This window comes from Talpa occidentalis, unplaced genomic scaffold, assembly GCF_014898055.3.
Source record: "Talpa occidentalis isolate TD23 unplaced genomic scaffold, MPIMG_talOcc4v2.1, whole genome shotgun sequence".
Lineage (NCBI taxonomy): Eukaryota > Metazoa > Chordata > Mammalia > Eulipotyphla > Talpidae > Talpa > Talpa occidentalis.
Genome location: NW_026555331.1, coordinates 55,049,928 through 55,065,486, shown reverse-complemented (window position 1 = coordinate 55,065,486; position 15,559 = coordinate 55,049,928). Strand labels below are relative to the sequence as shown.

At 36.7% G+C, this 15,559-nt stretch overlaps 1 protein-coding gene across 3 annotated transcripts in view; it reads right to left on the bottom strand.

Moving 5' to 3' along the window:
• Positions 1-15,559, bottom strand: part of ARFGEF1 (ADP ribosylation factor guanine nucleotide exchange factor 1) — a 127,108-nt gene that overhangs the window by 72,773 nt on the left and 38,776 nt on the right. For all 3 annotated transcript variants that reach the window (XM_037505671.2, XM_054692203.1, XM_054692204.1), the window contains 4 exons: positions 14,580-14,726; positions 11,475-11,654; positions 5,804-6,080; positions 3,227-3,337 (listed from right to left, as the gene is read on the bottom strand). In XM_037505671.2, coding sequence (XP_037361568.1) covers positions 3,227-3,337; positions 5,804-6,080; positions 11,475-11,654; positions 14,580-14,726 — 715 coding nt within the window. The remainder of the gene's footprint in view (positions 1-3,226; positions 3,338-5,803; positions 6,081-11,474; positions 11,655-14,579; positions 14,727-15,559) is intronic.

Sequence of the window (15,559 nt, the reverse complement as noted above, 5' to 3'; positions counted from 1 at the left end):
AGTAAAAAGCTGCAGAAAAATGGAAGACCTTTCACTTCACCCTTTGTATTCATATATATTCAAGACTAGCAAATTTGTTTAGTAAAAGGTCAGAGAGTAAATATTTTAACTTTGCAGTCAATGTGGTCTCTGGTACAAATACTCAACTCTACTTTTTGAGTGCAAAGATAGCCCAGAGCAATACAAAAGCAAATGAACAAGCAAATGAACATGGCTATGTTCCAATCACACTTTATAGAAACAAGCAGTGAGCCAAATTTGACCCATGGACCAATAATTCTCAATTCCTAATTATGTAAGAAAGCATGAACACATATTGTGTTTTCTTTCATCCTGGAATATATGTTTATGGTTTTTCAAAAAATTCATACTCCAGAAGATCATACTCTCTTCTTAAGTCTCCTTATTTTCCCATTTGTAATCTGATCCTTTCAACTATTAATTTTAACAGAGCTGTGATAGCTCTTATGTCAGAGTTCTGTATTTTCATTATATATTTCATAAACATTTCAACATGGATGGCACATCTGAAGGTCAAACTCAATGTATCAAAATGAGAATTAGAGCCTTTTTTTCCCAAGCCACTCCAATATGACTCAGTTCTACCAATAGTCCCACCTTCCATCCACCCATTTAGGATTGAAAACTGAAAGGTCACCCATGCAGAAAAGAGTTAACATGGCAAGCCTGAGATTGCCCACCGTTAGGGAAAAAGATCTGCTTGCAAGGACTGTCATTGGCTGCACCTGGGAATTTACATTTTGGGAGGGTTCTCACTAGTCTCAGAACTAATAAGAGAGGCTCACTGTACATAAACTGTACAAATAATATGGTTCATGCTGACTGCCAGCTTTCCTTCTGGGAATCCATAGTTTTAGTACATACCAGGTAGAGAGTGCCTACATGACCAGCCCCCAATAAAAATCTTATAGAATGAGTTTCTAATGCTTTTCCTGGTAGACAATGCACAATTTGATGCTGGAAGAATTAACAGTTACTGTACTAGGAGATGACTTTTGGAGGTATGCACATGATTTCCTCCAGACTGCCCCATTCATCTTTTCCCTTAAATGATTTTTGTCTGCAATCACAGTAATAAATCAGTGATGAGAATAACCATATGGTAAGTTCCGTGAATTATTCTAGTGAAACACCAAATCTTGAACATATCTTCTATCTACTCTTTCACCTAGGTATTAAGTTGCAAAGTCTTCCTGATTCAACATCCATTTTCTCACTTCTCAGTCACTTTTTCTTTTCCATTTCTACTGTTATTGTACTATTCAGGATTAGATTGTATTAGTCTACTGAACTTTTTATTACCCTGCTTAGCTTCTTACAACATAGTTCTGGTCATTTAATTTTTAGTTCTAAAAATGGTGATCCATTTTGACAAAATGAAGCTCAAAATCCTAAACCTAGAATTTTTAAACATTCACTGCATGGCTTCAAACTGCCTCTTTAATTTTACTTTCTACTGCATGACACCATATACTCTACACTTCAAGAAAGCTGTGTAGCACAGCAGAAGCATGCTGGGCCCATATACTCTACACCTCAAACTACCACCTGACAATAACCAAATCATTCCTCTGGACTGTAACAATTTTCAACGCATCAAATGTCACTCCCCTATACCTGCACGACTCTGTACTAAGTTCAAGTGTCACCTCCTATATGAAGCTAGTAATGATCATTTTTTTTTTCTTTTCAAAATTTAAAAAAAACTTCAGTTGTTTCTATCTAGTAGCACTTATCACATTATACCTTGTGTTAGTCTTATATACGTACAATACAGAAAACCTTTCCTCTAAAGCAAGGGCTATCTTGGATTAATTTTTGATCTCCCATAATGCTGTACAATTGTACATACTGATATTTCATAAGTATTTGTTGAATGAAGGAGAATGAATAACAAATTGAGAAAGCAGTCAGATGAATGCCTGCTTCTAGTTATACCAGGGAAAGAAACATTCTTAGAAATGTTATAAGTGAGACTTAGATATAGCAGAAAAACAACTATGCTTATTCAAGAGCCACAACGTGTATTTAATCATACTTACAGAAGTGTATATGGAAAGATACCATGAATTAAATAAGCTTCATGGATTGGTGTCATCTAATCCTAGATATAGTTCTGTTTATGAAATATGAAATTCCTAACTTAAAAACATTTTTGTAATACTGACCCTGTATCAACCATAACTTAGTCTATGATAATAAAGGTATAAGAAATTAATGTTTTTTTTGACAAGGACATGAAGTACTCAAAACCAAACCAATTTAAACAATTTTTAGTTTATAAAGTTTAGTACATATAAGAGGATTAAAAATATACCCATGAAATTCTTGGTCTATGGTCTTGAATTTAGAGTCAGTGATTTAGTCTTTTTTTTTTTTAAGATATTGCAAATATAAATGCTATATGTAACATGCCTATTTTCTAACAATTTCTCCCAAATGGATTTCTCCCATTTTTTTTCCTATAAAATCATGCTCATTACTCCTTGAAGTACTGTGCTAAGAGAATTTTACTCTGATTCATCCTGTTTTGTGTTTTACCTTATTTAATAAAAATTAGTTACATAATAAGGATTAGCACTGGTGTCAAAATGTCCATAAGAAACATATGAATCTTGTTCTGAATAAAAAACTTAATATGGTGTTTTGCACAGGCGCACTTGCTTTCTATTAACAGGATTCTACTTTTACTTTTAAAAAGTACATATACTTAGCAAATAATTGCTGATTGACTTCATAAATCTAATTTACCTCATGTGTGCCATTCCTCATATGTCCTGGGAAGTATATGCAAAGAAGTAAATCTATTCAATCATGATTTATGTTCAACTTCAAACTTTCCCAAGACATCTGTCTACCAATTTTGTATGCTTGGAACAGGCTGTAATATTAAAAATTCAATATGCCGGTTTAAAAAAAAAAATATACCCATGCCCATCTCCCACCATACACAAAAAAAGAAACAACATCAATCTTTCTATAATGGGGTGGGGAATAGTGGGTTTTAATGAAAGTATTAATTGAAACTAAAGAAAGAATGGCACACTCTATAATCAAAGCTATTTAAATAACTTTTCTATACATATACACACTCTCATTTGAGAGGAGTTTGTATTTTTGTCTTAATGTTTCATATAAAAAGTCTCCAAATGCAGATGAAATATCATTAAGACAAAATAAATGAACTTCAAGTGAAATATATTACCTCCAACAACGATGTTCACCATTTCTTGTACAATACTCTGCACAATGTCCTGTGGCTTTTCCTCACAGTCATGGTTTTCTCCGTCATATAACATATCATTTTTAGATAATGCTTTAAAAAAGAAAAATTTAAAAAAAATATTATTTTAATTTAGGATAAATTTTTCCCAACAGAATCTACATTTCCAATGGAAAACTTATTAACTAAAAAAAAATTCATTCCCCAATATAATATTAATCAAAAACATGTAACTGCCAAGCAGAACTTATGAAGAGAAGAGAAACTGATAAAATCTGACATTCCAGTTACTTTGTATAGATGACTGCAGAAAAACAGGACCTCCATTATACTTTGTTTCAAATTCTGAAGGTATCTGGAAAGGCTCAAATAGCAGTTGAGGTTGCCTTGGGATCTGGGACCCTGTCCTGGGAACCACTACTCCGTATCAAATTGCCCAGCACTGCATACTAGCTGATAGGCTATTGTCTACACCCCAGGTGCAACTCATTCTATTATAAATGACCACTAGGTAGAATTCTGGCTCTTAACCCATTGCTTGCTGCATTCTACAAAAAATACCAAATGATAGAAGGTAAAATCAGATAACTATGTCAAATCAGGAACAATGTATTTTTTAAATTCCAAATAAAATAGTATTTACATTCTTTGGAGTCAAAACATGTAAATGTTTTAACAAATAATTTTTTCATCATTCTTAAGCTTTGAATTTCTCTAGTCTATTGCCTAAAATTATCTAATGTCTAAAATTCAGTTTCAACATATTAAATAAGCATTTAATGATTAAATGTACACAAAATGACTAGTGAATCAATAGTCAATTCTTATGTGCATTATCTGACAAATATAGATTAAAATAACACTGAGTAATATTTACTACACAAGGAAAATGATTAGAGAACATTATGCACAGTCACATAGCTAATGACAGATGTAATTTAAAGCAGAAACTCTAATTCCAGAACATGTGCTTGTAACCAACGGCTGTTAGGCAGAATTTTCATTTATATTGGCTATTGGGAGAAAAACATCTTTAAAGTCAAACTAATCATGACTACGTCAAGGGAATTACATCTTACTTATAATTCTGCATCCTTTAGAGTATCTACCTCATACATACTACTACATGCATACAATACTTGGGTCTCAACCATTTTCTGTTGGAAAGTGTACTAGTCAATTCCAATAGCTATCTACCAAGACTGCTAAAATATCACACTTTCTCTACAAAAATACTTCCTCTCCCCTCAGGAGAATTACTTTGTGCATGCCACTTCCAGGATACTTGTCACATTATACCTTTTATATTCTTCATTTATACACATTTGACCTTCCAAGTAGACCATGAGCACCCTAAAAGCAACAGCTGTAACTCCAACAGGTTTTTAATCCCAAATTCTAGCGCAGTGCCTAAGACATAGCATGCTAAACAAATGCTTGCTGAATTCATGAAAAAACGAAGAAATAAAGTTAAGCCTTACTAGAGATTAGCCCACAGTGAAAGCAGAGTATATTTTGGCATGGTTATGTCAGAAAAATGTAAATCATGTAAGTAGTATAGATCCACCTTTAGCTTGAGCACAGTGGATAGTTTATTAAAGTTACACTTTTAAATAAAATAGTAAAAACACAGCTACTCATGCCATTTGTGATCTTCATGTCACTTAGGGTTAGGGAAAAAGAGGTGAAGAGTTGAAAATTTATTAGAGAAGTCTTCACAAAGTAGAAGTAAAAACACAGAACTCAGATGACCTGTAGCTATGTCCTTACCAACCTCTTCTACAGAACCACACTGAACACACAATAGAAAATTCCAATATTTTTTCACAACAAGCTAGGGAGGAACATAGGGAACAAATAAAACTTTTCTGGCAACTTTATGGAACAGCTAAATCTGAGAAGAATGCTTGCAGAAAAATGATGTCATGCGACTGTTTTTACAGAGAAAAATCTATAAAAGATAATTTAACTTTCACAATCATATAAACTTTATCTTATAAATTTATTTAGAAAAAATACTATCAGAATTTTTCAATTTTAGTGATTATTACACATCAGGATATAAAAATAAGTGAATTATTTTTAGTTGACACTCAAAGATTTCTTTTATATTTAATTTCTGTATGTTTCTGATCATTATATTTTCTGAATTAACATAGTTATTTCTCAGAATTTTTAGTTACATTCTAGAGACTAAATAGGTCTCTTGCTTGCTATAAAATTTAAAAACTGAGGTTCCTATATAACATGCTAACAAACATTTATGACCCTCTTTAGTAACACATTATCTCCTCTAAAGTCTATAAATTATAACACTCATGAGATGCTAATGAATGCACAGTAACATTAACAAATGTCTTGTGCACTAAAGTAAATTAACTTTACCACCTAAGATGAAGAAAGTCCACAATTACCACAATGTGTCTGATATTTATAATATAAAGTTAATACTTTATATTATGAATATATGTATTTCATCACTAGAAAACATTCCTATATTCTTAATACACACATCTAACCCTCCCCCCGCCCCCCACTACAACTACTTCTCAAGATTACTTTCAGCTGCAGTTGCCTGATCAGCTTCAGTCTGTTCATTTTCTGCACTGGAAATATCAGATCCATTTTCAGGTTCTATGTCATCCTGAAGGCTTTTATCCACATCATTAGAATTAGGGTCAAGTTCCCCTTCATGTTCTTGGGATATATGATCAACAGTCTGAGGTGGCAAATATCTAAGTTGAGGTGATTCAGGCTCATGATGGCTTACTGGAGACTGCAACAAATGATGCTGTTGCCGATGTCGTTCTTTTTCCATTTGTTTGGCTTCCTGCAACTGGAAAGAAATAATTTCCAATCATAGTAAAATACAGTGTTTAAAACTTGGAAAGTAATGTTAAATTCAACCATAAATCCTTTATACAAGTAGCTACTTTATCTCTAGGCTGTGAAATTATAGTTCATCAGAAACACAGAACATAAAATATGCTCTTATACACAAAATAAGTTAAGAGTGGTTACTTCTTAGGGGAACAGAAGAACAGAGAAGGAAGACTTTCATTATTGTAGTGGTAGGAAGGGCCAGTGCTGGTTCTCTCTGATCTAAGCAGATTGAGTAAAGGAGAGTCCTGGAGCCCTCAATAGGTTTTTCAGGCTTTTTTGAGTTTACCAGGAACATGTCAGACAAGGGTGCGGGGGTGCCAGGAGGCTGGCAGGCCTCCTAGCCCCTGGCGAGTCCTCACTCTTTCTGGGCTCTCTGGCATTCTCTCGCGGCCTCTGCTTTGCTGCTCCTTTCGCTCTCTTATCGCTCTCTGCTGTTCCGCTGGTGTCCTCATAAGGCGGCCCTTATAAGCCCAGTCTCTCAACCTAGGTGTACCCACCTACACATGCCCACACCCCACTCCAGGTGCCCGCCATCAGGCATGCATTCAGGACCACAGGGTTCCATCATCAATCCTAATGGTGGGAGGGCAGAAAAGCCTTGATAACCATTTACCCTACAATTATTTATTCCTCTTTTCATTATTTGCAGTGTATCAGTGAGGCTAAGTTATCACCTAAAAAAACAAAAAATTAGGATAATTTTAATAGCCTCTGTAGTGCCTGCAAAGCACGGAGCAGGTTTTCTATGATCCGGGCAGATGGGAAGAGTCTTGGAGCCCTCGGTGGCTTTTTCAGGCTTTTAATGATCTTTCTACACCATTTTTAGTGAGGCAACCAGGTGAAGGGCAGGCAGGGAGGCCCCCAGAGAATCTTTACTCTTTCTGGGCTCTCTGGCATTCTCGTTCTCTCCTGGTCTCTACCCGCATTCTGCCTCATGGACCTCTGCGCCCCCTCCCATCCTCTGCTGCCACCCTTATATGCTCCATCTCTTGACTCAGGTGTGCCACTCATGCACGCCCTACCACACTCCAGGTGCCACCACCAGGCAAGCGTGTAAGACGAGAGGTGTCAATCATTGAAGGCAGAAAAAACCTGATCACTTCCATTTACCTACAGCCTCATAATGGGGTTGTTATCAATAGTGGATTTACCTAAAATCAAATGAAAGTTTCACTGAGGGGAAACAAAGTGAATGCGGGAATGTAAGGCCAGGAATGGACCACAATGCAGGCTTTCTGATCCAGCAGACTGGGTAAAGGAGGAATCAGAGTCCTTAGTGGCTTTTTGCAGGTCTTTTTATTGGGATTTACCCGGTACACAGCAGGTAAGGGTGCTGGGGGGCCAGGAGGCTGGCAGGCCCCAGCCCCCAGCAAGTCTTCATTCTATCTGGGCTCTCCGGCCTTCTCTCAGCTTCTGCTTCTCTTGCTTCTCTTTTGGCTTCTTCTGGCGTCGCCGTGATGCCGCCCTTAAAAAGCACAGTCTCAGCCCAGGTGAATCCCATCTACCTATGCCCACACCCTATTCCAGGTGCCCACCATCAGGCATGCAGTCAGGACCTCAAGGATCCATCATCTATCCTGATGGCGGGAGGGCAGAAAAGCCTAACATTTTCTTTACCCTATAGTCCACCCCCTCAGGGTTTTCTGCCATACAGTCTTCATACATACAATTTTCTTAGCAAACATAAATAATGCAGCCATGGCCCACAAAAGCAAATACATCACAATATAACAACAAAATACAACAGAACACAAATAAGTCCAGGCAAGGCCCCAGCGTAGTGCAAAAGACAATTATTGGTACCAGCAGATGAGCCACCAAATCTGCTGCCGAAGGCACTGCTCATACGAGGGAGGGGAACCACACACGGCATCTATTGTAACACGCCAGGAGCCGTCAGGCTTCCTGACCTTCTCTGGCTGTAGTCTCAGCTACAAGCCACACACCGCATCTACCCCCAGGATGCACTCATTCTGGGATTGGCGATTCTATTCTGTTGGGGGTAATTGCCAACCCTCAGGGTTTCTGTCTGCAGTTGCTCCAACATTCGGCCTTCATAGCCACCAATGCGACTCGCAGACCCCTGCACTCAGGCAACCCACTGCACAAGCACATGGGTCCGGGATCCAAACTCTACATTCGGCTTGGGCTCCACCCCAAGCCACGTTCCCCACCCGTCCCCCAAGGACGGGTTCCTCAGCTCCTCACCCTCACTCGACAACGAACAGGGCATCACCCACAGGTGATTTTACGAGACTCACAGGTCTTCAGCATACCCAGGCTGCTTAACAGCCGCTCAAGGCTTCCCAAACTTAGCATCAGCACCAGCTTTTGCCTTCTCAGTTGGCTTTTCTCCTCCACCTAGCTGCTGGGCATACACAGGCTGCTTTTGGCTATCAAGGCCCACTGGCCACCCCCAAATTCTCAAAAAAAAACATAACCTTCCAAGGTCCTCCACCTTCTGGCGGGATTGTCAGTCCAAGTTCATCAGTCTGAGTCCATCAGTCCAAGTCCATTAGGCCAAGTTCGTTGGCCTCTCCCTGAATCGGCACTGGCGAGCTCGGAATTGTGGTCCTCTCTTCGCCAATGATTCTTGCTGCCACAGGGGTCGTTGGCTGGTCCTCTTGGGCAACTCCTCCACACGAGGTCTCATCCTGCGGCTCCTGGACCTTGTCCATCTCCTGTGCCGCCATGATGCCTCCAGCTTCGTCACAGGGAAACAGTCTGTTACTCCTTAGTCCCTCCAGTTCTTCAGAGGGCTCCATACCCGTCTGCATGGATCATCCTGCCCACTACGCCAATTTTAAGGCCAGGAATGGACCACAGTGCAGGTTTTCTGATCCAGCAGACCAGGTAAAGGAGGAATCAAGAGTCTTTAGTGGCCTTTTGCAGGTCTTTTTATTGGGATTTACCTGGTACACAGCAGGTAAGGGTGCTGGGGGGCCAGGAGGTTGGCAAGATTCACGGCTCCCAGCAAGTCTTCATTCTATCTGGGCTCTCCGGCCTTCTCTCAGCTTCTGCTTCTCTTGCTTCTCTCTCGGTTTCTCTTTTGGCTTCTTCTGGCGTCCCCATGACACCGCCCTTAAAAGCATAGTCTTAGCCCAGGTGAATCCCATCTACCTATGCCCACACCCTATTCCAGGTGCCCACCATCAGGCATGCATTCAGGACCTCAAGGAGCCATCATCTATCCTGATGTCGGGAGGGCAGAAAAGCCTGACATTTTCTTTACCCTACAGGGAATAAAGTACACATCTATGCAAATTCATCTTTTCATATACATACAAAAACAAAGTCTAGAAAAATACACAAGAAACTAGTAATAATGGTTACCTATAAAAGGTCAGGTAGGACCAAACTGGAACAAAAGCAGGAAGAAATTTATTAGTATAACCACTTCTATAGCATATTCTTATGTCACCCTGACAAGGACAAGGAAACTGGCAGGTGCAACTTGTTGCACAGTTATCAGAACATGATTCTCTTTTAATTAAAAAACAATAAAATTGTATTTAATAAAAATGAGTACTTCAGTGCTTCTGCCCAGTCATCTACTGAGAATGAAAAAATTTGTACCTACAAATATTTAAATTTTATTTTAGGGGAACTGTCATTATTATGTATATAAATCACCTATAAAACTATCTTACTTGTAAGATGCTAAAAACAGTAACAAAAGGAATCACAGGGTTTCATCTTTTAGCACTTTAATGCCTTTAGACACATTTCTTTTGGTCCTCATGACTTAATGTTTCTCAACTAATTTTCACAAATGTAAATATTTTACAGTGTCAAGTGTGAACATTTCTTATTCCCCAATGATCTTACAGATTATGTAGAACTAGTTGTAAAAACTTATAAAATAGATTTGAATTAAAATATTTTAATGCCTAAAAGGTAAGAAGAGTCTTATCGACATGGCTCAAATCCCTTATTTTACGGATAAGGAAACTGACAGGCACAATAGTTGCACAGTTGGAATCAGAACACAGTTCTCATACCAATACTTTAGTTTATTTCTAACAAATTAAATCTCCAAATAAAGAGTGAAAAACATGGACTTCCAATGTAATCCCAGTCTCAGCATAACTTAAACAAATCTGTATCTTGGTTTAGAGGGGCAAGCACATGCTTTGGAATCACAGACAGGCATGATACCTAATTCTAGCCTTTTCTATTTATTCCAGAGTTGTAGAAACTCTAGAAATATCCTTTAAAAAGAGGAAATGTTATTGGATATTTATTAACTGTAAAAAAAATAACTAGTTACTTAACAGAAAACCCTGACAGATACCACCTTAACCAAGTAATCAAGGTTAACATCACTAATAGCAAGACATTAACATCATGAATTCCTGACAGGGTACATCAAAAGGACAGAACATTGCTTTAGAGGTATTTTAGCTAAGAAAAAAAAAGAAGGGGAAGGGGAAGGGAAGGAAAGGAAAGGAAAGAAAAGGAAAGGAAAGAAAAGAAAAGAAAAAAAAGTAATTTTATTCACAAGAAAACATCAGTTAAAGGAAAAGTAAAGGAAGTTCAATAAAATAATCAGTTATTAATGTTTAAAAGCATTAAGAAAATGAAAAATAAGGGGAAGGAATTGTCACAAACAGGAGATGACTGAGATATAACAACTGAATTTCTATTAATTGCAATGTGGGATTCTGGTTCAAATTTTGAAACAGAAAATTTCAAGTAAGATCTGAGGGTTATGTAACAGCATTGTGCCAGTGTTAATTCCTGCTTCTAATCATTGTAACACAGTCAGGTGAGATGCTGACATTAGGGAATCTCTATTACTTGACAACTTTTAGGTAAGTTGAAATCAGTTCAAAATAAAAATTTTAAGTTAGTTTTTAGTAAGAGCTAGATAATTATTAAAAACTGCTAAGTAACTCTCTAGTTGCTGATTTCTTAAAGAAAAAAAAATTTCATCAACACGTGGAGGCATTTTTTTTGTTTGTTTTTTACAAAGGCTCCATGAATATTTTGTACCAAAATAGATCAAATTAAGTAGTTTTATATGTACATTACATTCATCTACTAAGCGTGATTGTAATAAAACTATTAATTTATAAACACTTTCATGTGGAAGGTGGCAATCAGTATTTTTCACATTCTATTTGTGAACTAAAAACAAGTTAAAGAAGTCAGCAAACCTCAAAGTGAAATAAAATACAGTATCACAGGTCTCTAGAAAGCAAAACTATAAATGAAAAGCAGTATTCTCTATAGGGATGAAAGATTTCACTCAAATTTCTCTAAAACTCTATTATTTTGATGCCTGTAGTGTTCTACACAATCTTTAACTTCTTTAACTTTTTTTTTTTTTTTTTAAAATACTTACTGCTTGGTTTTCCATGCGTGCAAAGATAACATTTAGCATCTGAGTAAGAGTAGCTTTGGCTGTTGTCTGATTGATGAGATTTTTGCTTGCTAGATAGATATTGTAACATGTTCTCACAGCTTGCAGTACAGTTCCTTCATGGATTTCTATGTGTTGAGATGTTACTGCAGTAAGTAAAGCCTTAAAAAAAAAGACAAAGTTAAAGCACTTTTCTATATATAGAACTTCAGCTCTGGGTGCAAAAATATAAACATTTTTATATTAGAATTAAAACTTTCAGAGACCATTACCATTTTCAGGTAGAGTACAGGCGCACCTCAGAAATATCATGGGTTTGGTTCCAGACCACCATAATAAAACAGATATTGCAATAAAGTGAGCCACACAATTTTTTTTCCCAGTACATATAAAAGTTACCTACACTATGCTATATAGTCTATTAAGTATTCAATGGCATTCTGCCTAAAAATGCAACCTACATATCCTAACTTAACAAGTTGTTGCCCCCTCCCCACCCCAAAAAAAAGCTAACCATCATCTGAGCCTTCAGCAGATCTTAATCTTTTTGCCAGCAGAGAGTCTTGCTCCCATGCAGATGGCTGTTGACTGATTAGGATGATGATTTTTTAAAATAAAACAATGAAGTCTGCCACATCAACTGACTCTTCCTTTCGCGAAATATTTCTCTGTAGGCATGCCATTCATGCCATGAGTATTTGATAACAGCAGAACTTCTTTTAAAATTGGCTTAAGGAATACTGTGGGTGGTTTGTTCCTAGATCCAGATGACTAGAACTTTTTCCATATCAGCAATAAGGCTACTTTATTTTCTATATTTCTATGTTCAATGAAGTAGCCCTTTTCATGTTCTTCAAGAACTTTTCCCTCTGCATTCACTCCTTGGTGCAAGAGACATAGCATTCAGTCTATTTCAACCTTTGCCATGCCTTCCTCACAATGTTTAATCATTTTTTGCTTTTGGTTTAAAATGAGAGAACTGCAATTCTCCTTTTACTTAAAACACTTAGAGGCCATGTGGGATTATTATTTGATCTATAATATTATTGTGTCTCAGGGAATAGGGAGGGGGTAAGAGACAGAGGAATGATCAGTTGATGGTGAGGTCAGAACACACTAAACATTATTTTATATGGTGCAGTTTGTGGTGCTCCAAAACAACAGCAGCATCAAGGATCACAAATCACCACAACAGGGCCTCCCTGGTGGTGCAGTGGGTTGAGCGCCATACTGCGAAGCTGTCCACAGCCTCTGCAGCACAGGTTTGATTCCCCATCGGCCAGGGCAAAAACCACATGGCACGGCAGACCTCTCCTGTCTCTGACCTGTACCCCAGTTCTTGTATAAATAAATAATCTTTTAAAAAAAATCACAACAAATTTAACAAAAAAGTTTGAAACACTGTCAAGAATCACTAAAATGTGACAGAGTACATACTGTTGCAAAAATTACACCAATACACTTGCTCTACACAAGCTGCTGCAAACCTTTAATTTGTTAAACATAGTATCTGTGAAGCAATAAAGCAAACTGCAAAAAAACAAGAGAGGTCTATATACAGACTCTAATTGCCTTGAGTATATCAACTATTGAAATATCTTGTTTTCTTCATTCTGACTGTATTCTCCATGTAATTCTCCCAAACCCAAAATAGTAGAAAATCATTCCATTAATTTGTTTCAACTCATATTTCATTTTAACAATAATATGCATTTAGTTTATTAAAATGCATAGCATTGGGGCCTCCCTGGTGGCGCAAGGAGTTAAGACGCAACCGATGAAGCTATTTGCAGCCACTGAAGCACGAGTTCGATCCCCGGCCAGGGAGGTGACCCACAAGGCGCAGCAGACCTCTCCTGACTCCCCACCAATCCCCTCAGCAGTGTATTTCAGTGGATCTGCCTGTTCTGTTCCACACTCTGTCTCTGGTGAATCCTCCCACCCCCGACACTTCTGCTTATACCCCAGTTCACATATGTATAAATAAATAAAATTCTGTCACAATATAACACAGATATATCTCGCTCAATATATCTGAACTAGATTGCTAATTTTGGAAAATACACATTGTATTTGTTCATTTCAATTGAGAACATCTTTATGGATTGGGCTCAATGCATGAGTTTTGTTGTCACCGTTGAAGATCTTTATAAATATTTTAGAAAAAAGAATTTAAAATAACCTTAAAGTGAATCCTCCAATAAAGTGAACAACTTTAATTTATTCAAATGTTCATATATTACCTACAAATTCTCAAAAACAAGGCCTTGTATCTTTTGTACTTTTATGTTGTACAATGCTAAGAAGAGTTAGCACTGAGTATATGCTAAATAAATCATGAATGCATGAAATGGCAAATAGGTCAGACTGACTGACAGTAAAGACATTAGATGACTTGTAAATATAGCAACTGAAACTGAAAGGTTCAGAAGGGGCTTACATACACACATGAACAAACACTTTATACAAGTAAACAATTTCAAAAGTGCAAACAATACCAGAAAATTTTAATTTATACATACATATATACAAATAGTACCAGTACAATTATCAGTAATATTAAGAACTCATTATTTATAAAAAACTGAAAATACGGCTTTCCTTTAAAGTGATTTTCCTTTAAAGAAGCTTAATCATCCAGGTGTATCATAGCACAAACCCAGAACAGGGCTTAACTGAGCAGGTTCCTCTAAACAAGGAACAAGGGAATAGGTACAAGAGAATTAGGAAAGCTAGTGTACAACTATTCCACATGATGAAAAATGGGTAAGAAGACTCCAATAATACAGAAGAAACTGTATACATTATAGGATCTTCATGTGGTACCCTGAAGCTCAAAAGATGGAATGTAGACACTAGGGGCCACAGTTTAAATTGTGACATTCAGAATAAGAGATTTGGAAATTCTTTTTCTAATGAACTCTTGATATTAAACAGCAAAAGCCCCTGTTTAGGGGTACACAGCACTCAATGACATTTATTATAGTTGGAAGACACATGAAATGATAGTTCCAATATTTTCAAGGTAAAAGGCTTTTGATTTTAAAAATAATAGATTATGGATAACAAATTCACTTATTATATTACCTTTATTATTTGCAACTGAACTCCTTCATCTGTTTGAGGACCTTGGAAACAGCCACAAATTGTTTCAATAATTCTATCTATTAATTTTTTGCCTGGTGTTGTACTATCTGGAGCATTGCCAGTCAAATGCCCATAAGCAATAAGTTTCTGAAATGGAGAAAGAAAATAAAGGTCCAAGTTAAGTTAACCAATATACATGCTAACTAAATATACATCAAAATTACAATGTACAACTAAATAGACATTAAACTTTTTACATAAAAAATTGAGGTATAATCAAAGTCAAGACTCTACCAACTTTTCCTGAAGATTTATTAGCTATTAACCGAAAAATAACAATACTAATAAAAAGCACAAAAATAACAGCAATATTTCAGAACGTCTCTGAGTTTGAATGGATTACTGTTTTTTTTTTTAACTAAACAAGTTTAAATGACCCAAAATTGCTTCACAAACTAAATCTGTGACTAGACCAAAAACCCAGTTTCCATATACAGTTTGCAATATATCAAGAATTTGTTCATTGATTTATTACCATGATAGTCCTAGAAGGAAAAACTCAAATGTTATAATTTATTTATATCAAATGTATTTAATTTTAACCTCTCTTAAGAAAAAATCCTATGGATATGATCTTTTCCTACCTGCTGAATTGTCAATTGAATAGACATAACCCCAAACAGTGAGGTTGCCTGAAGAGAAGGAGCCCTCCACCTAAAGATTTGCCTTACAGAATTAGATTTATGGAATTTTTCTGACATAAATGAAGCCAAAGCTAAAGTCCAGCAGTGAATTTAAGTATTAACCTGCTGCTTTATACAAAAAAACAGGCATTTAGTAACACCATTTGCAAATGACAATATACATGAAGTTAGAAGCAGGTTAAAAATCAATCTTTCATTTCACTGATGGAAAGAAAGACCAAATGTACATTTTCATTATTGATAACCTTAAGAATTTGTTTCTCACTAACTAATGAT